At 37.3% G+C, this 25,841-nt stretch overlaps 1 protein-coding gene across 2 annotated transcripts in view; it reads left to right on the top strand.

The window, feature by feature from the left end:
• CNTNAP5 (contactin associated protein family member 5) overlaps positions 1-25,841 on the top strand; it is a gene marked incomplete at its 3' end in the record, with an annotated part of 850,995 nt that overhangs the window by 708,666 nt on the left and 116,488 nt on the right. For both annotated transcript variants that reach the window (XM_084247346.1, XM_084247345.1), the window contains exons 15-17: positions 11,088-11,215; positions 11,388-11,558; positions 20,676-20,894. In XM_084247346.1, the coding sequence (XP_084103472.1) occupies positions 11,088-11,215; positions 11,388-11,558; positions 20,676-20,894 (518 nt within the window). The remainder of the gene's footprint in view (positions 1-11,087; positions 11,216-11,387; positions 11,559-20,675; positions 20,895-25,841) is intronic.

Here is a 25,841-nt window from a genome sequence, read left to right as displayed (position 1 = left end):
CAACACGCAAAAGTCAGTAGCCTTCCTATACACAAACAATAAATCTGAAGAAGAAGAAATCAAAAAGACCATCCCTTTTGTTATTGAAACAAAAAAAATCAAATATTTGGGAATAAATCTAACAAAAGAGGTAAAGGACCTATACAAAGAAAACTATAAAACACTGTTAAAAGAAATAGAAGAAGACACAAAGAAATGGAGAGACAGCCCCTGCTCATGGATTGGAAGAATAAACATTATTAAAATGGCCATCCTACCAAAAGCAATATACCGATTCAATGCTATTCCAATCAAAATTTCAATGTCATTCTTCAAAGAAATAGAACAATTATTGATGAAATTCATATGGAATCACAAAAAACCCCGAATAGCCAAAGCTCTCCTGAAAAAAAAAGAAGGGAATGGAGGCATCAGACTCCCAGACTTCAAACTATACTACAAAGCCATAATCATCAAAACTGCATGGTATTGGAACAAGAACAGACATACAGACCAATGGAATCAAATAGAAAATCCAGAAATAAACCCACAGATTTATGGTCAACTAATCTTTGACAAAGGAGCAAAGACTATGCATTGGAGCAAAGAAAGTTTGTTCAATAAATGGTGCTGGGAAAACTGGGTCGCTACATGCAAAAGAATGAAGCTTGACCACCACCTCACACCATACACAAAAATCAACTCAAAATGGATTAAAGAACTAGACATAAGACCTGAAACCATAAAATATATAGAAGGAAATATAGGCGAAACACTACGTGATTTGCACATCAAAGACATCTTTACAGACACATCACCCAAAGCAGTGATAGTGAAGGCAAAGATAAACAGCTGGGACTATATCAAATTAAAGAGCTTTTGCACAGCAAAAGAGACAATAACAAAAACAAAGAGAAACCCCACCAACTGGGAGAACATTTTTGCACCCAACACTAATGATAAAGGACTGATCACAAAAATCTGCAAAGAGCTGATGAGACTCAACAACAACAAAGAAAATAATCCAGTCAAAAAATGGGCAGAAGAGCTTAAAAGAAACTTCTCTGAAGAGGAAATGCAAATGGCCAACAGGCATATGAAAAAATGTTCAACATCACTTGTCATCAGGGAAATGCAAATCAAAACTACCATGAGATACCATCTTACACCAGTGAGAATGGCACATATTAAAAAAACTAGCAACAACAAATGTTGGCGAGGGTGTGGAGAAAAATGAACTCTTCTGCACTGTTGGTGGGATGCAAACTGGTCCAACCACTGTGGAAAGCTGTGTGAAGATTTCTGGACCTACTAAACATAGAGCTTCCATATGACCCAGCAATTCCACTCCTAGGTATTTACCCAAAGGACACAGAAACATCAATTCCAAAGAACACCTGCACCCCTATGTTTATAGCAGCACTGTTTACAATAGCTAAGCTTTGGAAACAACCCAAATGCCCAAAAATAGATGACTGGATCAAGAAGATGTGGTACATATATACCATGGAATATTACTCAGCATTCAAAAAAGATAAACACATGCAATTTGCTGCAACATGGATGGCGCTGGAAGGCATCATGCTCAGCGAAATAAGCCAAAAAGAAAAAGAAAAATACCGGATGGTCTCACTCATAGCAGGAATCTAGAAAACTTAAATAAGGGACCAGGAAAATGAATAACTATAAGAAAGTGAAAATCAAAATCAACAAAAAACTATGAACCAGAGACACTTTTAGGGGGGCGGGAGGGGAGGGATTGGGGTCAGAATGGGGGGCTGCAATTGTATGGGGAATATAACAATAAAATTTATAAAAAAAAAATAAAATTTGAAAATAAAAAGGGAAATCTTTTTCAATAACTTTTATAATCATATTTCTCCTCAATCCTATCTAGTAAATAATATTATGGAATAAAATGTTAATGCTATAAGTAAAAAAAAAAAAAATAGAAGCCCCCCTCTCTCACCATCACTTAAAATCTTCTCACCTCTACCACATATGTAAAATAGTTGGGCGTGTAGGTGTTTGTTCATATAAATGTCTTTCTATGCACATACCATATTTATTAACTTAAAGTTTTATTTGTTACTAATTCTTAGATCATATTAAACATTGTTATGTAACTTGCTTTTCCCCTTAAAATATCTTGGAGATTTTTCACTTGGCATCACTATATGATGATACATTATGATGAAAATGAATGTGTTCTGTCCATTTTTATGGCTGAAAAGTATTTCATCATATGATAGCATCATAACTTATTTTCCCATTCCTTCATGGTAAACATTTTAATTGTGAATGATTTTTCACTGTTAGAAAGTGCTTCAATGAACTTTGAATCTTTTTTAAAATATGTTTTTTGACTTTTAAAATGGTCACCTCTATTAAATAGAATGTTAGCTTCAAATTATTAAATGATCCACTATTCTGTTATGAAAGTTAAGGTGGATTGCAGAAGGGACCAGGACTTTATACAGACCACAAAGGATTCAGTTCAGAACTGGCCTCCTCACCTCTGTGGAGTGAAATGGTCCTCTCCCCAGGGAGGAAGCTGCCCCCAGGACTATGCAGAACTCACCAGAATCAAAGCGCAGACACACCAGGGGCATTAGTTAGAATAGCTTTTTGCTCAGAACCTGCAGGAACCCTGCATCCATGTGGCTTCAGAGGACCTTGGTGATCTTGTTTTCCTCCTCAGTTCCTTCTTCCTGTGTTTTCATTTCATCCTGTCGCATGCTGTTTCCAAATAACCTGCCCACATCCTTGGAAAGCAAAAAAATTCCAGTGTCTCTGAATTTGTTTCTCCATGTAAAGTCTTCATCATTAAGAAAAAGGCAGAAAAGAAAGAGGGGAGAAGGAGGAGGAGAAGAAAGACTAGTTCTGTTTCCAGTGCAAATTTAACTTCAAGAATTTTAGTGAAAGTATCGTGAACTAATGTATGTAGTAGGTATGGGACACACAATTGTGGCTACTTTTGCTGCCAGTACCCTCATTTTCTGGATAGAAAGTATTACTTCCTTCTCAGTGATAGTTTATTATGTAATGGGACTATCAAATCCTGCTTTTGTCACATATTTACTATAGAGCCTGAATCATTTGGCCTTTCTGAGCTTCCAGTTTCTATTTTATTAAATTTTTTACATGGATCTGAAGAGCATTCACTGAGTCAGCAGTGATCTGTGCATCAAGCACGTGTGCCTTGTATTTGGTTCTCAAAACAGCTGACAGTCATCATTTTTGTTATTTTCTCTATTTTTCCAGTATCTGAAATAAACTATGAGGAGCAATGTGAGCTTATAGAATTTAAATTATTTCTAAGAAAAGTCTACATATTTATATGCAATAATAGAGATAACAGAATTTAACAAGATGCCAGCACACATATATCATCTATCCAACTCTAAAGGGAATAAGCAAAGATCACCGAGGATACCTGTCCCCAAAATGGTACTACCTTCTGGAAAGTTCACTAGTAAAAATCACCATGTAACGGATGGGTCTGCACTCAGTAACAGTAAACCTAGAGATTGCTTGGAATGTGTAACTGAAGAGTTTGTGGATCTCTTTACAAACTGTCAAGGTGACCCTTGTGTAATCTCAGGGAATGCAGGACTGGAAAATAATTGCAAATTAGTAAACTGAAACCTAATCAATTGAATGGTATCTTGAGTGGAGAAAGCCCATGTGAACAGAATGGGAATGGTCAGCCCTCAAAGGCAGCTCAAGGACTCAGGGTCTGGCAGTATTATTCCAGCACTGCCTGGAGAAGATGCAGATAAATGTGGAACAAAGTAGATTTCTGCTAATTAGAGAACAGCTCTATAGGAGCAAAACTCTGGTTGGAGAGCAGGAGAGTCCAGAGGTGACAGCACAGGCTTTGCCCTTCCAATCTAGCTTCAAGTCCTGCCTCCCCACTTGCAAATGACATGCCCTGAGAGGTCTTTCTGTACCTGAGGTCATCTATCAGCACCTTGTGTGTCCCTCCTGTATAAAGCAGGTCACGATTAGGATATCATTCTAGGACAGTTCTGAGGATTAAATTAGATCAGGATTAAACTGTTTTTATGCTTCCAGGGCCAGGGAAAGGCAAGAGGCAGCTCCCATGCTCAGCACCCGAGGGGAGTTCCAGGGGAGGTCCTAGCTGGACTCTAGGCCTTAGTAGGTTCTAAGAATAGCAGCCCAGTACCAGTTGTACCTCTAACTTATAGATCATTATCTTTAGAAAGATGTCTTCTCTATAAAAAGCAATTGTGGTTTTAAATAGCATTTTATTGTCCACTCTATGTTAAATATTTTGGAATTTGGACTCTGTATAGGAGGCAGTGCTATCTTAAAAGGTTTTAAGCAATAAGGTATGAATCACTGCCACCTTTGGTAAGTATGTTTCTGGGAGGAGTATGAAGCAGAGAGGTAGGAAGAGGGTAGCAGCAGGGAGCCAGTTAGGTAACCATTGCCAAGATCCAGGTGGACATTATGGGGTCTCAAAATAACATTGACGACAGGCAATGAAGATAAAGTGCTTGAATGAAAAGGAGGGATGAGTAGACTTTTATATATATTTTTACATCATTTTTCATTTTTGCACAATGTACCCATTTTCATCTTGGTTGACTGAGAATGAGGAAAGACGCGAGGAAAGGAGGCGCAATGGAGACTTGTATGTGTGTGGCCTCAGTAGCTGGCAGTGCTGGACCGAGTCATTCTCAGAACTGAACGACACAGATGAGCAGGGGGCATGATCCCTGGGAGAAGTGACAGTGGGGACGTGTGAGCATACTGGTCAGAGATGACTATGACAGCCAAAGGAAACATTTACTAGGTGATCGTATGAATATAGACTGGTGGAAAAAACGTGTGTGTGTGTGTGTGTGTGTGTGTGTGTGTGTGTGTGTGTGTGTGTGTAGAACAGAAAAGAGAGCAGCTCTGTTAAATGTTGCGATCAAGTAATGTAAGTTAAAAGCTGACTACTCCATGGAAATAAGTAAGTCACTAAGACATGGTCCAGTGGTGTGTTGAGGAGGGAAAGGGAGAGCAGGAGGAAGAGATGTGAGGAAGACTGCAGAGTTCTGAAAAGAGAAAAGGTAAAAGAGATGTAACTAGATTGAGAAGTAGGGCTGGAAAATCTTAAGCCTGCAATTGCAGAGGGCAGCAATTGTCAGGAGATAGAAAGCAGCTGAAAGTACAGGATAAAAGGAGAGCTTAACTGAAAGAGAAAATGGAACTCGAAATGCAGGATAAAGTATCTACCTCGGACAAAGATAAGATTCCTCAGACTAAGAGGAAGCCAGTCACCCTGGGGACAGATGGACTCACATTTTAGAGATCTTTGCCAGATTGTTGGTTAATTTCAAGGTGATTGCCTACAAAACATTCTTCCCAGAGGGGTGAGAGGGAGCACAATGGACCATGGTGGTGGACTGCAGCTGTATGGGGCTTGGGGGGTGGGGGGGTGCTAACAACACTGAGGGGGGAGAGCCTATACTTCTAATACACAAACAATGATGCAAACTAAAGTTACTGCAATAAATAATAAAATAAAATGTGAAACCTCAAACAAAATAAAAACAATCTTCCTGTTGTCCAACAGGGCATACAAGAATAACACACACAACTCAAAATGTGAATAAATATCAGAAAGAATTATTTAAAAAAATAGGTTAGATCAAAAGTTTAGAAAAAGAAGAATTTAGAACATTTTGAAGCATTTTTTTAAGATTTATTTATTTATGCATACAAGAGTGGGGTTATAAGCTAGAGAGGTATGTATGGGGGTGGGTGGTGAGAGGATTCACCAGAGACAGAGCGGGGAGCAGAACAGGTGGATCTACTGAAATACACTGCTGAGGGGAGCAGTAGCGAGACAGGAGAGGTCTGCTGTGTCATGGGGGTTGCTCCCTGGCCGGGGATTGTACTTTTGCTGCCATGGCTGGTAATAGCTTCATAGTGCTGAGACTTAACCCCTTGTACCACCAGGAAGGCCCACATTTGGAAGCATTTTTGAGGAGGAGCTGGATTTGAGTTTGGTGAAGTTTGGAAAGTTAGAAAATATGAACAGATGATTTTTTCCAGAGAAGTAAAGATATATATTTTAAATTCATCAGTATCCTTGTATGTGCTATATAGTCCAGGAATTTTGGCTTTTAATCATCTCTTGCTGAATCCTACCTCTTTAATGAGCATGATCTAGAAGGTTAACTTTATGGCACCAATGATTCTTTCCTCTTTTCTTTCATTTTCAGAACATGTTCACTAATTCATACCTTCCAAAAAGTTCATTTGTGTTAGCATTCTTAAAAATCAATTTTATACTCATAAAGTATGGAGGACGATTGTAATTTCTTAATAAAAAAAAGTGACCCTAAGTAAACTTGGACTGTATTCACATACTAAGATCTGATTTTGTTGTTTCACAGCTACTTGAGAAGAACCCTATGATTTCAAGTTTCTAGGGTATTTATGGGAGAAATAGTTACTGAAAATTTTAAATACCTGTCTAAATTGTCTTCTTTTGACCTTCATTTTTCTTATCTATTAACAGAAAACAGGACTCAAGATATAGGCTGGTCAGTGAGGGACACAACTGAATGAATGCTATCTTCTGGTGGGGACTTTTATATGTGTCCACGGTCAATGCTTGCATTGCTTTTTTTTTAAGATTTACTTATTTATGCATATAAAAACTGGGGTACAGGCCCGAGGTGTGGGGGGGTGAGAGGATTCACCAGAGACAGAGTGGGGAGCAGAACAGGCAGACTGACTGAAATACATGCTGAGGGGAGCAGCGGGCCAGGCAGTAGACGTCTTCTGTGCTGTGTGGGTAGCTCCTTGGCTGGCCTGAGATGGACCTCATGTTGCTGAGGCTGCACATAGCTTCACAGTGCTGTGGTTAACCCCTTGTGCCAACAGGGAGGCCCCACTTGCATTGCTTTTTTGGCACAAATAGCTGTTTGGCTCAGTTTGAGTTCCTTGCTATCACTTCCCTAGGTCATTATTTATCTAGGTATCTTAAAAAAGGAAGACAAAGGGAAAAATTTGCCTTAACCAACATTGGATAGAATTATGGCAAAGATCAGGCCAGTACTTTAGACTTGCAGGGTAGCTTATGGGCATCTTAACAGTCTTTCCTCCTTTGTAGCCCGAGGAAACAGGGAACACAATAACCTGCCCTTGAGACTCATCCACACAGATTCACACAGGGACTTCAAAAGGAGTTGAGGCCTTGACTTCTTGCATAATATTCTAGGTTTCTCTGTCATATGCATAATGTTTAATTCAGAAAAGGAAAAGGATATAAAAAGGGGAAAAATCTTTCTCTCTCTTAATAGGCTCAGTCACCAAATAACTATGAAAAGAATAGAGCACCAGTTAATCAAAACTGGTGGATGTAAACAGACAGTAGCACGTGACTTTTTACTCTACTTTATTCTAATGACACCTCAAAGAAACAGTGCCCCCATTCAATCTGTAGTGCTGAATTTGGGAAAATGGCAAGGTATAGTTATAACTGAGGGGAGACAACATCGACTAATTCTGCACCACACTTTTGCTCTCGAGACTGAATCTTTTTCTTCATGAACATGATTTTTCATTAGATCATGTGTGTTTTTTGAAGACCACATGTCTATTCCTTGTACCCTTAGAACCTCCATGGACTGGACTCTATGGCTGGCTGCTCATTCATGTCAACTGTGGGATTTTTTATTTCACTTTTAAATCGTATATTATTTCATATTTTCATTTCAACCTGCTGGAAAGTTCAACTATTTATTAAGTTTCTGCTATATGATAGTCAGTGTGTTTTATATGTCTTATCTACTTTGATTTATAAAATAATATCAAATTGCTATTGTTATTATTATTATTCCCATTCTCAGAAAACTGATTCCATTCTCAGAAAACTGAGAGCCAAAGTGACCTTACCAGTTTCATAGGACCAGTGTGGCCAGGCACATGGACTCAACCATGGTGGTCTGAGCCAAATGGCAGTGCCCCTCAGAGCAACAATTGTGCACTTACAAAGTGCACAAATACACTGTACTCTTAGGAAAGGACCTTATGTGCTGTTCCAAGAAAAATAGACTATGTCTATAAAGTCATTGCTTTTAAGAGAACAAGTTCAAACTAAAGAGAAAGATAAACAAGTTAATGTATAGAATGTCAAATCAACAACGGTAGACTCCCTTTTCTCCGGTAGGTGCAACTACAATTTGTATCATTTCTTTTGGCTAAAATTCATCACCAACACCTTACCAAAAAAGTTCTACCTACTAATGTTTTGGAATGTTTGAGTCATACCTGTCCCTCACAAATTGGATTAAATCAAGTCGAACTCTTGCCCCTAAGAGCATGAATACATATGCAGAGTTCTTTTGATGCCTATGTTCTTACAGGCTAAACACAGTTCTACCCTGAGTTTTATTGGCCAATGCAGCAGTGTTAGTTCCATATATATATATATATATATATATATATGGAATTCTAAATCCATTGGCAAGATTGGATAATTGAGATGTTTTATATTAATATTCCAGTATGGTCAGCTGGCCTTATATTCATGAACAGCATAATCATTTGTTACTAATGGATGGAACTGTCCTCTTTAGACAGGACATCTACTTTTTATAGTCTTCCTCTCTCTCTCTTCTCTACCTGCAATACTGAAGCTGTGTGTCAGCTCCGTTTAGCATCTAACACAAAACTGGCTTCATTCATTTTTATTCCTTGCCTGGTCTCCAAAGGCATTTGAGTTTGTTGCTATTTCTATTGCATTAAACAACTTTGGAGAAAAACTTCCTTTTTTATAGTTTCAGAAAAAAATGTTTATTTGGTAATGTGTTTACATCATCAAACTAAAAATGATTTTTTTTCCTTTGCTATTTGGAAGGGATTTTTATTCTTAGGTTGCTATTTGTATGTTCCAACACTTTGACACAAGGACATCAAATTGATGTAGACAAGATGTCAGAGTATGTAAGGGAGAAAGTAGTTAGCGCTGATGGACAAACTTCAGAATCTACCATTTTCACCTTGAAAATAAAAATGGAGAGAAAAAGTAAATCTTATAGCCATATAAGATGTTAGAGAACTTGTTATCAGCCTTTCTTCGGGAAAGGAATATGACTTTTGTGGTCTTAATTCCACTTTGACTTCTTGTGATTTGTTTTGAAATATCTGAAAGATAGTGGAATGTGAAGTCTCAGATTTTTTTCAGTGTCTTCACAACATTCGTAAATGAACTTTCAAATAGAGACAAAAGCCTTATCCCACATCATTTGAATGGCTTCTAACTACAAATACTCAAATGATAGATATTTCTTGATAGTATTGGTTCATAGACTTATAGGGATATATGTGCAGGTATATATTTTATTTATTACAAAGATGAATTGATATGTTTTTCTCTAAATCTGATGAGCTGGATAATAAATATTAACATTTAAGTTTCTATAATGTGTTGTGTAGTATTAGATCTCCAGTACAGAATCAGAGTTACTTGCATAGATGATTTGCTTGCCTGAGGCTGCAGAGTTGTTCAGGGACAGAGGAGAGAACTAAAATGAGTATCACTGCTACCACTTTTGTGCATTTGCCGTACAGCAGGTACCAAACTAGGTCACTATATAATCTCATTTTGTCCTCTCTGTAACTCAGTAACACAGACATTGCCTCCCTTTGAAAACTGAGGACACTGGGGAATCTCAGAATTGAATGAATTGCCCTAGCTAACATAGCTAGAAACTGGGCACTGCAGATTCCAGAACAAATCTGTTTGCTCAAACTATGTCCTTAAAGATTTTTATCACACTACTTGGTCTTACCCATATTAACCCAGTTGATAATTGGGACATTATTTTCTTTGTCTGTAAACCCAGACTTGTAAATGAAATATAAATTATCATGAAATATAACATCAATTTTGAGTCTTTTGCTAAATTCTTTGTGATGACAGAGAACTAATATACATAGTTTCCTTTGTGTTCTTGTTATCAAATTGCTGTGTCTTACACTTGGCCCCAAATAATTGGTGTGTGCTATGCCATTCAGTTCCCACAAACAGGCAAGATATCCATCCTGACCGTAAAGAAGGCTCTGTGGGTAGTTAACTCCAAACTACTCCTGTGTGGGTGTCAGGCTGCCTCTTTCAGTTCAGTTCAGATTAAAATATACTTATCTGTCTACTTGTAAATTTTGACATAGGATAGATACCAAGAATGTGACTTTCACCTGCCTCTGTGCCATGTGACCTTAAGCGATTCGTCTATTATCTCTAAGCCTCAGTTTCCTCATTTGTGAATGGGAATAACGGTACTCACTGCATAGGAATATTGTGTGGAAACACTCATATATTTCTGGCTCAACAGAATTATTGATTCAATGCCCATTTCTCACATTTTTTAAAAATTTCATTTAAAAGATAAGGACTTTAGCATGAGTGTGAAAACACAATTTGAAAAGAGGAAAACAGCCAAGTTTCTTCCGAATAATTTTTAACTTAACTTGTTAAAAGGTGATTAGTCAGTTTTCTATTTACATAATTAATGAAAACTCCAAGTCCATAACTACCAAGATGTTTTAAACATAGAACAAAATGAAGAGCAACAAACCAGTAACTGTATAGACTTACTTTTATCCAGAGCTAAAAGGGGAAAAGAAACAACCCAAACTGATTAAATTCCATTGATAGGTGGCTGAAACAAGTCTTTGGATTCATCAAGTGGAATTTGTGATGCCTATTTCAAGTTAGTTACTGAGATAGCCGATCTGGAGAGAGAGGCAATGTTTAGTGTTACACCAGCACTATGTTGGGCAGTTGGGGTGCTCTTAGGAGAGCAAGCAGCATCGGGCTCTGTAAAAATACCTGTGTTTCTGGAAACACTTAGAGAGATGAACAGCCCACTGGTTTCTGGAAGCTGGCCATGGGTTTTGTATTTGGCATTTCTGCATTTCACACATACTTAAGAGATGAAAGGCCTTCTGTTTCCCTCTCCCTGACCCTCCCAGACCCTGCTTGCAACTACCCAAATTACTTTTGAAAAGACAAGTCTGCAAAGAGTCCCTAGATTATCCACATTTTGTCCTCTTTTTCTTAAATTTATGTTTTGCAGGACAAATGATACTGGCTTTCTTTCCTTCAAAGACCACTTGCCTGTCACTCAGATAGTTATCACTGATACCAACAGATCAAACTCAGAAGCTGCTTGGAGAATTGGTCCCTTGCGTTGCTATGGTGACCGTGAGTACTAAATCTAAAGATTTCTCTCTGCATTGCATAAGCACAAGATGTTTTTATTCCATATCCCTGTCCTTGCAGTGTTCGCCAGTCTTGAAAATTATGCACATGCCCATGCTTTTCTATGCCCTATTCCAAAACAACGAACCATTCTTAAGGATTTTCTCATTTGCAGGACACTTCTGGAACGCTGTCTCATTTTACACAGAAGCCTCTTATCTCCACTTTCCTACCCTCCATGCGGAATTCAGTGCTGACATTTCCTTCTTTTTTAAAACCACGGCTTTATCTGGAGTATTCCTAGAAAATCTTGGCATTAAAGACTTCATCCGACTTGAAATAAGCTGTAAGTGACCTCATTTATGAATTTAATGTAACTGGTTAACAGAAGAAGTTTTAGCCATATCTTTGCCACCAACTATTAGTGCATATTTTTGTACTATCAAATTACTTTCCCTGGATAACTGTAAAATTAGCAGTGATAATTTCTAATTCTTTCTGATGCTTTATGACTTCTTATTACCACTCCGTATTTACTCATTCTCTCTTCAGAATAGTGCATTCCAAAAATTCCCAAAGACACCTGATCCATGCTTAGTTCTTAGTACATGCTTGTCTGATCCATGCTTAGTTCCATGCTACAGGACTCTTTGTTATTGCAATTTCCATGGTAAGGGTGAAAGTATTATGCATTGTATTCATATTTAGTGTCTGCTTTTTTTGTTGCATTTTTCCTTTGAAAGTCATTTTCCTGACATATTTCCTACCACTAGGAGTTTATGATGACCCAATCACAGTTGTAATTATTTTTCTTCCACTTCATCATCAACAGTAGGGTATGTAGTAAATTTGATTTTGGGAAGTGGACATCCAGTCAATTTGATATTAGGACATTTCTTAATATCCCATCCCTTATTTATAAGTTATATTTAGGACTAATAATGAAGTGAAATGAAAAAAAATAGAAATGTAGGTGGTAAAATATATTATTGAAGATTTTATAAGTAATCATGACATATTATTGAAGATTTTATATTTAATCATGACAATAAAATGTTACAGTTCAATAATAATATATTAATGTTTTTTTTTAATTTTAGGGGAAGATATACCTACATATTCTTTTAATTCAATTAATAATAACATTAAATTTTCTGTTTCTTAGATTTAACTTCTATAAACTTGTTTATGGCCTCATCAAATATGATTTTCTTTGCATATTCATGTGCTTAAAAAGTATAATCAGAATTACCCATCAATTTTCTTATATTAATCAAATAATACATTTTATTAAATTTAAATTAAGACATTTTTCACTTTAATCAATATTTACACAATTTTTTAAAGGTTTAAACATGCAAATAAATTTGATAGTGACTTAAAAATTCTAATTTTCAAAAATTTCACATTTCAGAAATTATAATGTCCATGTAATTTTTTTCAGGAAAAGTTTTAGCCTTAAATAACTCTCAAAAATAAGGAAACACTAAAATATTTTTTCAGCAGGAAATTCATCACAAATTACTTTTCTGTTTGGTGAAAAGAGCTGGAATTGCTTGCGCTCTCATTGGGTGCAATTCATGTCTAAAACTCTGATGCCACTATATATTCAAACATATTAATAGTATATTTGAGTTAAGCAATGTAGTACAGAAGTTGTCAAATTAAAAAATCAAAATAGCAGTTCTTACACTTGAAAATAAATACATATATTTGAGTAAACTTGTTTATAAGTCAAGGGCATACCGGCGATTCTCTATATTAACTTCTCCTCTTTCAAATAATATGTATTAGGTGGTAAGTAATGAAATGTGCTGATTTGAAGCCTAGATATTTATTATTAAAAATTAACACTAATTTCAGCATTTGTTAGAACTTAGAAAGTAACATTGTTGTTTTTTGGGTTTTGTTTTGGTGAAGGAATGTTTTATCACCAAAAATGTTAAGAATGGTACATGGTAAAGATAAAGAAGAAATCTACTTTCAGTTATTCTCTAGCTTTTCAGATTATTTGCTCTCTGTGTAGCCCCTTATTTTTCATACAACTGGGTGATTATTCGCTTTGTCTTACCTGTGGTATCCTCATGAACACAAAGTATCAAGCTTGCCATTAGCTACATCACTTATCTGTGTTTTAATGCATGTTTTCTTGAGACAATTGGACACATTACTCTAATGATGTGATTGCATGGACTACCCTTGAAAGCATAAGTATTGTCTTAGCAACAGAGTCTCGAAATTTGAGCATTCCAGAAAGAAACAAAAATGCTGGCTAAAAGAGATCACTGAGTATTTATATAAGTATCCTGAAAATCACTAAGCATCTAAGTGTTTCTTTTGCACTTGCAGCAAAACACATACAAGGAAGGAGATCTCTTTAATTGGTAGTTTTAACCTCCTTTTCTCCAATGATTTAGACTATTAATGGGAGGAAGCTCTTGTGGCTTTGGTGTGAAATAAGATTCCTTTTACCTAACTTGGCCAGGCTCTGAAAGTATGGGGTAGAGTGCCAACCATTTCATAATGCAGATATAATAAACTCAATGTAAATTTAATAAAAATCAGGCCCCAAGGCCATTTGATTCATTAAAGCAGCAGCAAATGTCAGGGCATATTATCACAAGGTAATGAGTGATGATTTAGTGTTAATTACATTTCAGTGATCATTTTGTTTGTACTTTATGGCACTATTTTTTGTTCTTTGACTTGTACACGAATGTTTAAATGCAGGTATTAACTTTGATAAAAATTTAGTATGCATTGTTGTATTTTACCACCAAATCAGAAAATATATACTTTGGAGATTTTCTTTAAAATATTCGAAAACATAAGGTCTTATAATTTCCTGAAATACTTTGTTTAGTAGTTACTAAAATGATTAAGAAAAATAAGTGAGGGTTTTCTTGCACTCCTTATTAATAGTCACTCACCCTGTGCCTTTTATGCAGATGGAATTTTCACCCTGATCTGTAAATCACTTTCTTAGGAAATGTCCTTTTAACTGATGTAGTAGTTCAGAATAGATTTCTATCCTATCCCAAAGGAATATTCCTTTTTAACCATTGGAGCAGAAACTTCAAAAGTTAATATATCTAACTCGTTGGACAGAATCATGCTTGAAATTTTCGGTCCACTTCTTTCTGGATCACTTCCATTTACAACATTTGGATTTGGTAGTCCTGAGATTGTGAAAGGCAAGATGTGCCCCTTTGTCTTCAAGACTTAGTGATCACTATTTTTCAAATGGAACTGTGAAAAAAATACAGCTATTTTGACCATTATCTTACAATGGCTCTAGAGATCGAGATGGATATTTTGGAGTGGAGGAGGAAGAACACTCATTAAGAGCTTGTTGTTGAGAGTCAGTTCGACAAAGCGCACAAAGCCTATTGTTTAGAATTCAGTATGAATTCAAAGTTTTGTTTCTGTAAATTCAATTTCGAGCAACTTTTTTCTCATCAATCCAGTGCTTATTTATGCAAAATGGTGTTGGTGACACACATACGCCAACCAGATGTATTTGGCTCCAAACCAGAAAACACAATCTGAACTGTAGAGATAAGGTTGAAAACTCACTGGAACTTGTGACTAAGTCTAGAATCGGTGGGACACCATTTCCAGTTGGGTTCAGCAGTTTAGCATTGTTATTGGCGGGACACCATTTCTAGTTGGGTTCAGCATTTTAGCATTGTTATCAGTGGTCTATTTGGTTTCTCTCTCTGCTCTCACTTCTGAATATCTACTTGAATCTCAGGCTAGCTCTCCCTCTAGGAGAGCCCCGCTTCAGTTAATGGGAAATCACAGCTTTGCCAACTCCCCATGGCATTCTCCTGATATGAAACTCCTCTGACCAAGTATAAACTGGCCAAGGAAATATAGATTACAGATTACAGAATGGTTCTGTTAGGCTCTGTCCTACTGGTGTCCTACTCCCTACAGGCAGGGAGGCTAGAATTCCCTAAAATCTATAGGAGGGGAAAATAAGTTTTAACATTACTTAGTGAGATGTTGGCTGAGGTCTCTATGATAAAACACAGATTAGTAAGAAATAAACAAACAGATACTTATTAACATGTTTATTTCATGAGTAACTCCTAAAAGTGGTTTAGAACTCCAGATTATATACAATCTTTAAAAAAGAATAATGCATTTATGAAGAAATAAAATGAAAAATGGTAGGAAAATTTAAAACAGTTGTAAACTGTGGACTTCTAGTGAGTCCGAACCTGGGACACGACTGTGAGGGAAATCAGACATGGGGGACTGTCATGTCTAGCATGCAGTAAATCTTTATTGTCTTAGTGCTCATTATATATTATTTTAATTGCAGCAGGTGTAACATCAAAGCATACCACCACATAATGATAACATGTATGAGTGATTAGTCTATTTTCTTACTATTATCTATTTACTTCAGACAGTAGGGTACCAGGTGGTTAGTTTTCACGCACATAATCTTATTGCCCCCTAGCTAGAGCCTGGGAAGTTCGCTCATTATTTTTGTTATTCTCAAACTGTGGAGATGTACGCAGGTCACTTCCAGGCTCTCAACTCTAAGTCCTGTCACCCAGAGGTTTTCCTCCGAGATGCATGTATTTTCAAATGTCTTAGGGACTTGGGTCAAGGCCCTTCTGCTCACTACGCGGGGTGGCCACCTCCAACAGTAGACCTCTGAAATGAGAGATAAAGACTAGTTAATAAAGTTTGTTGTGTATATTCCTCTGGCATCATCTCTAGGCTGATAGAGTCTAAAGTTAGCTCTGGTTGTTAATTCACCCTTGGTAGACAGGAGAGCAAGGACACCTTTATCAATTTGTATTTTGTTTCTAGTCAAATAGGGGAAGGGCAGGAAACTCTCCTTGACTCTGTTTCTTTTCATTTGCCTTCAGTTCAAAGTAATTCTTATTTTAAAATGACATTTTAAACCTGGATACTGTGCTACCTTTCAAACTCATGGGGAAAATGGAGAGAAAGGTGTATTTCATATGTCGTTATAGATATCTGAGGTTAATAACCTAGACTAGTTATTGCTATCTTTACATATATGTGATATACATGTGTGCCTATGTCCAGTTTATTTCCAAAAGTGGTTCTTTTTTCATTTCATTATTTCATTTAACCTTCAAATAATCTTATACTGTACTGTGATCATCTTTATTCAGCTCCTAGTCCAGTGTACAACCAAGGAAGGTAGCCGAGAGCAGGTAAGTGAGAGACGCGGAGCCATACAAGGGGAGTCAGAATCCCAGATACAACCCATCTCTCTGTTCCTTTGAAGCAGCTTCTTACTTTCCTTTATGAAATTAATTCAAGAACCAAGAATGTTAGAACTTAGCACAACAGAGAATTATTTTCTCCCTTGTTTTGAGATATAGAACAATCCAGAAGTCCTTGAAAACTTCTGGAAAACTGGATATGCTTTTTTTTTTTGGAGAAAGGAACTTTAACTGTCATCAGATCCTCAAAGAGTACATGTCTCAAACTATCTTCAACGATATTTCTTAGCTTATATTTCTCATTTTATAGATGAGTGCATGGAAGTTTAGAGAGGTAAAGTGACACAGTAAGGTCTTGCACCTTCCTCTTTCTCCTGCATACCTGAAGTGGAGTGGGATTGAGGACACAGAAAAGGAGTAACAACTCTATATTCATAAAGCTCAGGACCAATTGCTGTGAGTCATGTTGCCGTGTGGGTTCCACGGAAGATTGTCTTGGAGCATAGTGGTCACTTCTCCCTGCTAAGTTCAGTACTTGGTAGTCACTCTCTTATGTCTGTGATGCTTGCCTCCACTTAGTATGTACCTTCTTTGTCAGTCTTCTCAAAAGGCAACTGTAGGCTCATCTTGTTGCATTCATCTTTGCCTTCTCAGTTCTTAACACAGTGTCTGCCTTGATGAAAATCCATAGGAGACCTCCCCAGTGGTGCAACAGGTTGAGCGAAGCGCTGTGAAGCTGTCTGCAGCCTCTGCAGCACGGGTTCGATTTCTGGCTGGCCAGGGAGATAACCACATGGTGTGGCAGACCTCTCCTGTCTCGCCCGCTGCTCCCCTCAGCAATGTTTTGGTCTGTCTGCCTGTTCTGCTCCCCGCTTTGTCTCTGGTGAATCCTTTCACCCTCCCACGCCTCTGGCCTATACCCCAGTTCTTGTATAAATGAATAAAATCTTAAAAAAAAAAAAAAGAAAACCCATAGAGGTTAAGATGATATATTAGCTTTGTCTAGAACACTAAGGGAGTAGATAATGAGGGGGAATATTTGTTGGGTGTTTGGGGGAAGGAGAGGCAAAAAGTAAAATTATGATAGAGCTGTACTGCCCAGTGCTTCCAGCTTTTTCCATCCAAGACCACTGAGTCAGGTCCATCTCTCCAGTAGGTTGGAGCTACCTTATGCTTGACTCAGGTGCCCTGTCCAGTGTCACTTGTCAATGTTATTGGTGTCATCCATTTACTAACATTTTTTTTCATTCAATTGTAACAAGTCACCTACTTTATTTATTCTAATTTTGGCTGCCCATATGCTTTGAGGATGCAGGTTTTGTCATAGGAAGATGGGTTAAAAGTGAGCTTTGGAAACATAACACCTGAATTTAAATTCTGACTCCCATTTGTGTTGGAGCAACTTAGCAGCTGCCTGTTCTAGTCCCTTATCTATAAATGTTACCTGTTTTATAAGATTGTAGAAAGGCGTGAATAGCTGATTTGTGAAGAATGCTTGAGTGCCTGGATCATGGTAGGCCCTCAATGCACTCTAGCTATTATTTAATTTTACCGCTCCTCCCTCAGTCTAGGAGAGTGGTTCTCTAATAGTGACTTGAATACTGTTAAACAATAATAATTGTAAAAGATTCTTCCAAGGAACACAATGCCTTGTTTTAAAACGAGCAAAAAAAAAAAAAAAAAAAAGGAATGGAAATTTAGTTTGATGAGAACTTATTCTATATTCTATACGTGGCCTGGTGCTAGGTGCTATGTGTCCAATAAATGAGGTGTTCATCCAGAGTTTGCAGAGTAGTGGGAGAGACAGTCAATAAACAGATCATTATTCAAAAGAGGGGGAAGTGTTGGAGCACAGATAAACTCAGACAAGTGGTACAGCAAGACTTCCACAGAGATATGCTACCTGAGCAGAACTTCACAAGGGCATCTTTGCAGGAAGACAGCTAGCAAAATCTTTGCACTTTCTCCCCTCTAGTTTTCATCAGTCTTTACCTGTGTCTTGTAGAGATAAATAAATCTAGAGATGAGTCATCTCTCAGGGTTTACTGGGTTCAGGATATGTGGGGCAGTGAGGTGGTATCAAAAATCTGAATAAGAGGGGCCTCCCCGGTGGCGCAGCGGTTGAGCGCTGGGTTGCGAAGCTGCCTGCGGCCTCTGGGGCGCCGGTTCAATCCCCGGCTGCTCCCCGCCCTAAGCGGGTCCCACATGGAGCGCAGACCTCTCCTGCCGCCCACTGCTCCCCTCAGCAGTGTACTTGGGTCCTTCTGCCTGCTGTGCTGCCCGCTCTGGCTCTGGTGAATTCTCTCACCCTCCCGCGCTTGTGACTGTACCCAGTGCTTGTATAAATAAATAAATAAGTCGTAAAAAACAAAAAAAAAGCTAAGGTTCTGCAAATGTAAAGAGAAAGATAAGGAAATAAAAATCAAAAAATATTTAAATAAAAAATCTGAAGAAATAGTGAGTGAATCACAGGGCCACCTTCATTCTTAATTAATCTTTTTTATGGTTGAATCCAGTTTTTCCCCCTTCAACTCAGTTTCTTTAGTGCATAGGTTCATGAGGCAAAGACAATTTACTTGCGCTGGTGAACCATGCCAACTCTGATAGTCTCTCACAGAGCACATCCTATTCAACAGTTTTGAGAACTTCATCAGGATTAATTGATAAGCAACCTGATGATCAGTATTGTTTTCATTCCAATTTTTCAAATGAGAAAACTGAGGCTTGAGGTCGAAAATCTGCCTTAGATCATAGTCATCCCAAAGTCCATTTTTAAGGTCTCTTCCATATTGTATGTCTTTATGGTCAGGGTCATGTTCATCAAAATGCAAAGCATTCGCAGTTCTCAGAGTTATTTGAAACTTCCCATATTGGGAACTTCTTATACCAACCCTGGGTAAGATGGGGTGCGTATTAGATAGGAGTTTAAAGGCTGAGAAGGAGGTACACCAGGCTGGTGTTTGACTTTTTTGTGAGCACTGATAGTTACATCTCCAAGTTGATAACTTTGTCAAATAAATACCCATGTCCTGTTTTAATAGAGGAGGCATCACAAAGTGGTGAAAAGGAAAGGAAGATCTGGCATCTGGAGGCTCCAGTTACTGAAAATGGGATCGTCTTCTCAAATTCAATTTCTAATTTACTGCTCCACAACCTTCATATTTAGAAAAGTTTTATGTAATGATGAACAAGGCAAGAATACATACTCTAGAGAGAAAAATGGTTAAGATTTCTATTTTGGGAGTCCGGTTCTATTTACTATTTGGAAAACTTTGAATCAATTATATTTCTCTAAACTTTATAGAAATGGAAATCAAAATAACGTCTTTATGATAAGGTTGTTTTAAAGATTAAAATGAGAAAACCTACAAGTCAGCGTTTAATGCAGAGCTTAGCCATGTTTAATACAGAGCTTAGCAGTTCATTCTAACTACTGTTGTCCTCATTTGCCCACTAGCTTTCTCTCTCACTGTATCCCCACCATCACTAGTTCTGCTACCACTAACATCAGCAGCAGCATCACCACAATCATCAGCAATATCACCATGACACTGCCCTTACACCTTTGCCATTATCACTACCAACATCATCTTCCTCCTTCTCCATCAGTATTTTTATGCCTGACTAACTGCCATGAGTGATACACAGATTGTTATAAAGGAACAGAAAGGGTCATGAAAAGAACCCAACATCAAGGTGAGAGCCTGGGTTTGATTCCAACCACCACACCACTGCTTGAAATGATGTCTCTTTGGATAAGGCATTTAAACATTCTGAGTTTTCCTTTTTTGTTTTAAAATCATGGGATTTATATGATTTTTTTCCCCATGAAATAGCATGGAAGAGAGCACTGGGATTTTTCAGAGCATAGATCTTCTTCCTGTAGGATTGGAGCTGCCTCGATGACCTAATATCTACGGAAATCTGTGAGCTATTGTTACTATTGAAACAATTACAGCCCCAGGAAATGCAGTACCATGAGACTGATGCATGTTTATAGGATTAGAATTTGTGATCCAGTTACCTATCTTCATTCCTAAATTTTCACAAAATAGGCCAAAAAAAACTTTGGTAATTTCTGTTAATGGTGATTTCTAATCTGCAAGGATTTAAACTAAAGGCCTCTCTACCAAGCTGTTGACTTACAGTCATGTATACCATTAATTCAGTATGTCTTTGATTTGTGTTCCAGCAGCACCAGAAACTCTCTTCATCCTGCTTTCTGTTTCCCTGTTTTTTGGTTTCAGCTCCTTCTGAGATCACTTTTGCCATCGATGTTGGGAATGGTCCTGTAGAGCTTGTAGTACAGTCTCCCTCTCCTCTGAATGACAACCAGTGGCATTACATCCAAGCCGAGAGGAACCTCAAAGAGACTTCACTCCAGGTGGACAACCTCCCAAAGATAACCAGGGCGACTTCAGAGGATGGTCATTTCCGATTGCAGCTGAACAGCCAGTTGCTTGTAGGTAGGAGGAATCTTCAAACACCTTTTGTGCTAAAGACCCTATAAGACAACTGTGTGACCAGGCTCAAGGAAAACTGCTATTTTATTTTAAATAAATAGGAAATTATTTCTTGTTAGAGTCATATTGCTTTATAATTTCATATTACGTAACGTTCAGGTCTGCATCATTAAAAAACAACATGTGTGTTACACATTAAGTTCATCACTGAAAATCCAAAGTCTCCTCCACGCTCAATTGACCCTTTTGTTCACACCCTTTCCATTCTGGTAATCACAAATCAGTCTTAGATTGTAAAGGTACATATTTTGTCTTATCTAGTTCATTCATTTTTGTTGTTTCTCTGTGCACCACATGTGAGCGAAATCATACCATGTTTGTCTTTTCCATGTCTGACTTAATTCACTAAGCATAATCTCCTCTAGGAAATGATTAAAATATATCATAAAGCATTTATAATTATAAATTTAATTCTATAAAGTGTTCCCTTCTAGCCTCATTAGCCACAGCAATAAAATATTATGCCACCCTTTAGCAAATTTTGAGTTCGTCTCAGACTCTGCATTTTTTCTCCTTGAATATATTAGCTTTACATGTCTACAGATCCCTATTATTTTTCATCCTCATAATCAAAACCGCTCTGAGAATAAGGACATGTCATTTATTTTCATCTTAGTGTTAAATTTAAGTGAATGATTTTACCTCCCATACTTGAACTTCCCTAGTGATACCTGATTCTTGTATCAATAACAGTGCAATAAAATATAGCCAGTACTATAGTGGAGGAAAGAACTATTGTATTTTAAACTAGGAGGCTGCCTTACACTTGCACAGAAAGGCAGCCCTGGTCCCAAAGCTATGTCTCTAACTGGTCGTTCTTTCTAGGACACTTGGAATCAACCATTAGACAAGTGGTTCATCTGAACTGACTGCTACTGCAATAGTGGAGTTTAGGATGACTCAGATGACATTCACAGTCATTCATTCATTCATTCATTCATTCATTCATTCCATCATCATTGGGTACCTAAAACAAGTCAGGAGATTAGAAGATGAATTGTGCCTGGTCACCTTTTTTCAAAGCGCTCAGAACCAGTTGTGTGTCTCTGTGTGTGTGTATGACAGAGAAAAAAATGAATTAAACCACATTAGTAATGATATTAATTGAGGTATTCAAAGTTTCCCTCTCCATTCTAATTTACAAAGGATTCTTTGAAAGTGACTTGAGCAGGACTTACAAAACTTTTAAGTGCAGTATGGTGTGTCAATATTAGGAGTATTATGATATCAAAACAAAGTGTGTGCTATTATACAAAATTTGAACTTCAAATTCCTAGAATAGTAGTATAAATACATCACAAAATTTGCTGGTTGATCAAGTTTAGTTTCCTCCCCTCCTTCCTTCCTTTTTTATTTGTCTTTGGGAAGTGAAATCAATGAGTGTTTCTCAGTTGTTCCTTTTTTAAATTTGGGTTTGTGTAACTTTTAACTCAGAGAAATATGTCAATGAAAACACAGCAGCTGAAGAAAAAGAAGTTACAGAATATGTTATGTATTTTGTTCTTAACGGAAATAATATTTCTTTCTTCATATGTCAGGTTTTAGATATCTACCAGAAGCTAAGATATAATTGATTGAAAGCATTTTTATGATTTCAAGTCATTTGCTTAATTAGTAACCCATATAAGTGGTATGATTTACTATTAAAATATTTTTTAATTTATATTGCTGTTTTAATTTTATTTAAACATTACATTTTATTTCTGTGAAGATATTTGTTAGTCATCAAGATTTAATACCTTTTTTTGGTGAAATCAATGCAAGTAGTATGCAATTTTCATAAATTATATTCCATGCCAAAGTTTAATTTATTTTCAGGCAGCATTTCTGAGTCTTTCTGACTGAAAGATATATCTAAAGATAGGATTTTAAAATCCTTTTATACAAATTTCAGGTAGCTCTGTAATTATCATATGGTCTGAATATGTGATAAACTTTGTGCGAGTCTAAAGGGAAAAAGAGGCACATGTATCTTATGACAGGTTTTTAACTCCAGACTTCTCAGATTGATCAGAAATAAAATGATTTGTAGGGGCTGATCATGGGAGCAGAGGAAAAAGCTCGCTTCTACAGGAGTCAAGTTCAGCTGCACCAAGAGTACCTCTTACTGCTGTGTTTCTCCCCAATGAGTTCCATCTCGGATGTTATTCTGCTTTATTGAATTGGTCTTAATGTACTTGAAGATGAAAAGATGCTGTTGGAAGTCATTTTCTTTCTTTTGGATTGGATTTTCTTGTTTAGCATTCAGTGATATGTCCATTCAGAAAAGTCAGGTGGCTGAAAAAACTAGTCCCAGCCTTTCCATTTTGTATAATTCAGTGGTTCAAAAACAAAGGAAAACTCAGCTCTAGCAGCCAAAATGAAGAATCACATCTCCTATTATTCAGAAATTTAGAGACACTGGGAATTTATTTTTGTTAGGCACAAAAGAAATAATTAGTGTGTACTTTGCTAGGATTGATTGAATTTGGCAGTACTTACATATTAATTTGGATATGTCTGTCTAGATATTTGTAGTCACTGAAGGATCTTTCAATCAAAACAAAGCATCACTGGGCATTATGATCACTGGCCCACTGGTGTGCCCATGCCAGCTTCCTAACTACCAGAAACAGGTTGAATTTTATAGAAAATGGTGTCTCTCTTCTCATCTCTGTCTTTTAAATGTGACAAGTTGATGCTGAGTCAATGCGTGTTGGATTCCCAGAACCAACTTCAGACTTTTATCACCAGGATAGTTTCAGGCATTTACAAGCATGCTTTTTTCCCTGGTCACATTTCTTTAAGAGTAGGAGAAAATTTCTTAGGTGCAACTTCTGAAGTGTATGCTGCAAGCATGTGGTTGTTATATCTTTGGAACTCTTAGAAGTAGAAGTCTCTGCTTTGTAGTTCCCTAGAAGTGTGCCCATCAATGTAAGAAGGAGGCAAGAGAAATTAAGATAACTTCACTGCTGAAAGTGGGATGAGGAGATCTGAGTATGGATGTAGAACAACTGCCAACTGCCATGGAGTTTGCTAGAGGAACAAAGAGCCTATGTTCACCCATGCTCCACCTGCAGAAGAAAAATCAAAAGTCTAATAGCTGATCATATAAGACTTGAGGATCCTCTGACTCCATATATAGATTAGGAATGGCAATAATCCATATCCTCTTTGTTTTGTATCTGACATCAGGAAAAGGTCTCATTCTCCCCAAATCTGACCTCTTTCCAAATATGCTTAATTATGGAGTAGACATTAGTAAATGTGTGGGCCTGTGAGTTTCACTTATGTCTGAGTTAACTTCCTTCTTCCTTTTTTCTTTTTTTTCTTGTTTTGGTCCAGCTGGTTTTGGTGTCAAAATAATCTGAAGTTACTCCCCACTTACAAGTCCTTGGGGAGAAGACTTGATGAACCATTAAGTCTGCAGAGATCCCTGGAAATGCTAATCCTCCTTCCATACTGGAAGGGGGTTATTATTCCTGTATCTGGGGAAGCATGTAGAACTCAGTGGGCTCTATGGCAAAATGTGGCCACACACAGATGTCTTTCCACAGTCTCTCCACAGGATGGTCACTTACATTGCATTTTGTGAATGCCTCTGGAAAATGGCTTTCCTGATGCCTTACAGTAGAGGTTTGAATTGCAGAGGAGATAATGTGTCTCTTACCACGGGAGGACATATATATTCTCCTCACGTTAAGAAATAATTGGTTACTCACCTAGTAGCATATTTATGACACAATGTCATTGTGCATGAAAGATGATGCTTATCATTATGTCAAAGATGAAACAGAAAGTGAAATAATTATCTTTTCAACATCATAGAAATGTTGTAAAGATAAAAGATTATAATGTCTATTTTTTAAAAAAAACTTTACTTTTTCAAGTTAAATGTCAAGTATACTTGAGTCATTATTCTTAGTAAAATAAACTAATACATGCTTTCTCATGTTAATGTAATAGGAGAGAAATTACTCTATTAGTTTAAAAAGTTTGTAGGAGAGCTTAGAACAGCAGCTGGCAATCCCCAGGAGTATTTGGCTGCGTGGCCGCATAGCTGGCGCCTAGAGGAACATCTAGCAGCTGCTCAAGAATTACTTCTCAGGGCCTCCCTCTTGGTCTAGGGGTTAAGTTTCAGCACTATCACCACTGTGGCCTGAGTTCAGTCCCTGGCCAGTGAACTAAGCCACATGGCACAGCAAACATCCGTCTGGCCCCCTGATCCCTTTAGAAGTATATTTCAGTAAATCCGCCTGTTCTGCTCCTCACTCTGTCTCGGGTGAATCCTCTCACCCTCCACACCTCTGGCATGCACCCAGTTCTTCTACAAATAAATAAATAAATCTTTAAAAAAATAAAGAATTGCTCCTCCAAAGAGAAACACAGTGCTGAACCAGGTGGTACTTTGTGAAGGTTCCTTCCTCAAGGCCACTGTACCATAAATTCAGATTCTTATAGCTTATGTTTTAAAGAACACTGGTTCTATTTTTATATTCAGAGAAGTGAATGATTAAGTCATCAATTGAGCCAAGTATTCGCTCTTCTTGAAGATATTGAGAGTTGAATACATTTAGCCATTCACGATAACCAATTTTAGTGTTCACAATCCCAAAATGTTCCAGAAAGTTTTTTTTAAACATTCATGTACATCTTCTTTATGTTAAATGAGCTTTAACTGAAGGACATTTCACATATAATGGTCTACATTGGATTGATAATGATTGATTGCCTTTGGCAACATATACTGCATGTCTTGTTTTGTTTTTTTCTTTTTCTTTTTCTTTATTTTTTTTTTTTGTAAGGAGAGTGCAGTTGCAGTATGGTATTATTTTCTCAGGCAGTCAGGGAGAAACATTCTGAGATGTAGACTACACAAAAAACTCATAGTTAGAAGCAGTCCTTTGGACT

Source organism: Talpa europaea (assembly GCF_964194135.1).
Source record: "Talpa europaea genome assembly, chromosome: 1".
NCBI lineage: Eukaryota > Metazoa > Chordata > Mammalia > Eulipotyphla > Talpidae > Talpa > Talpa europaea.
Note: the sequence above shows the minus strand (reverse complement) of the source record. Positions and strands in the feature narration are given on the sequence as shown.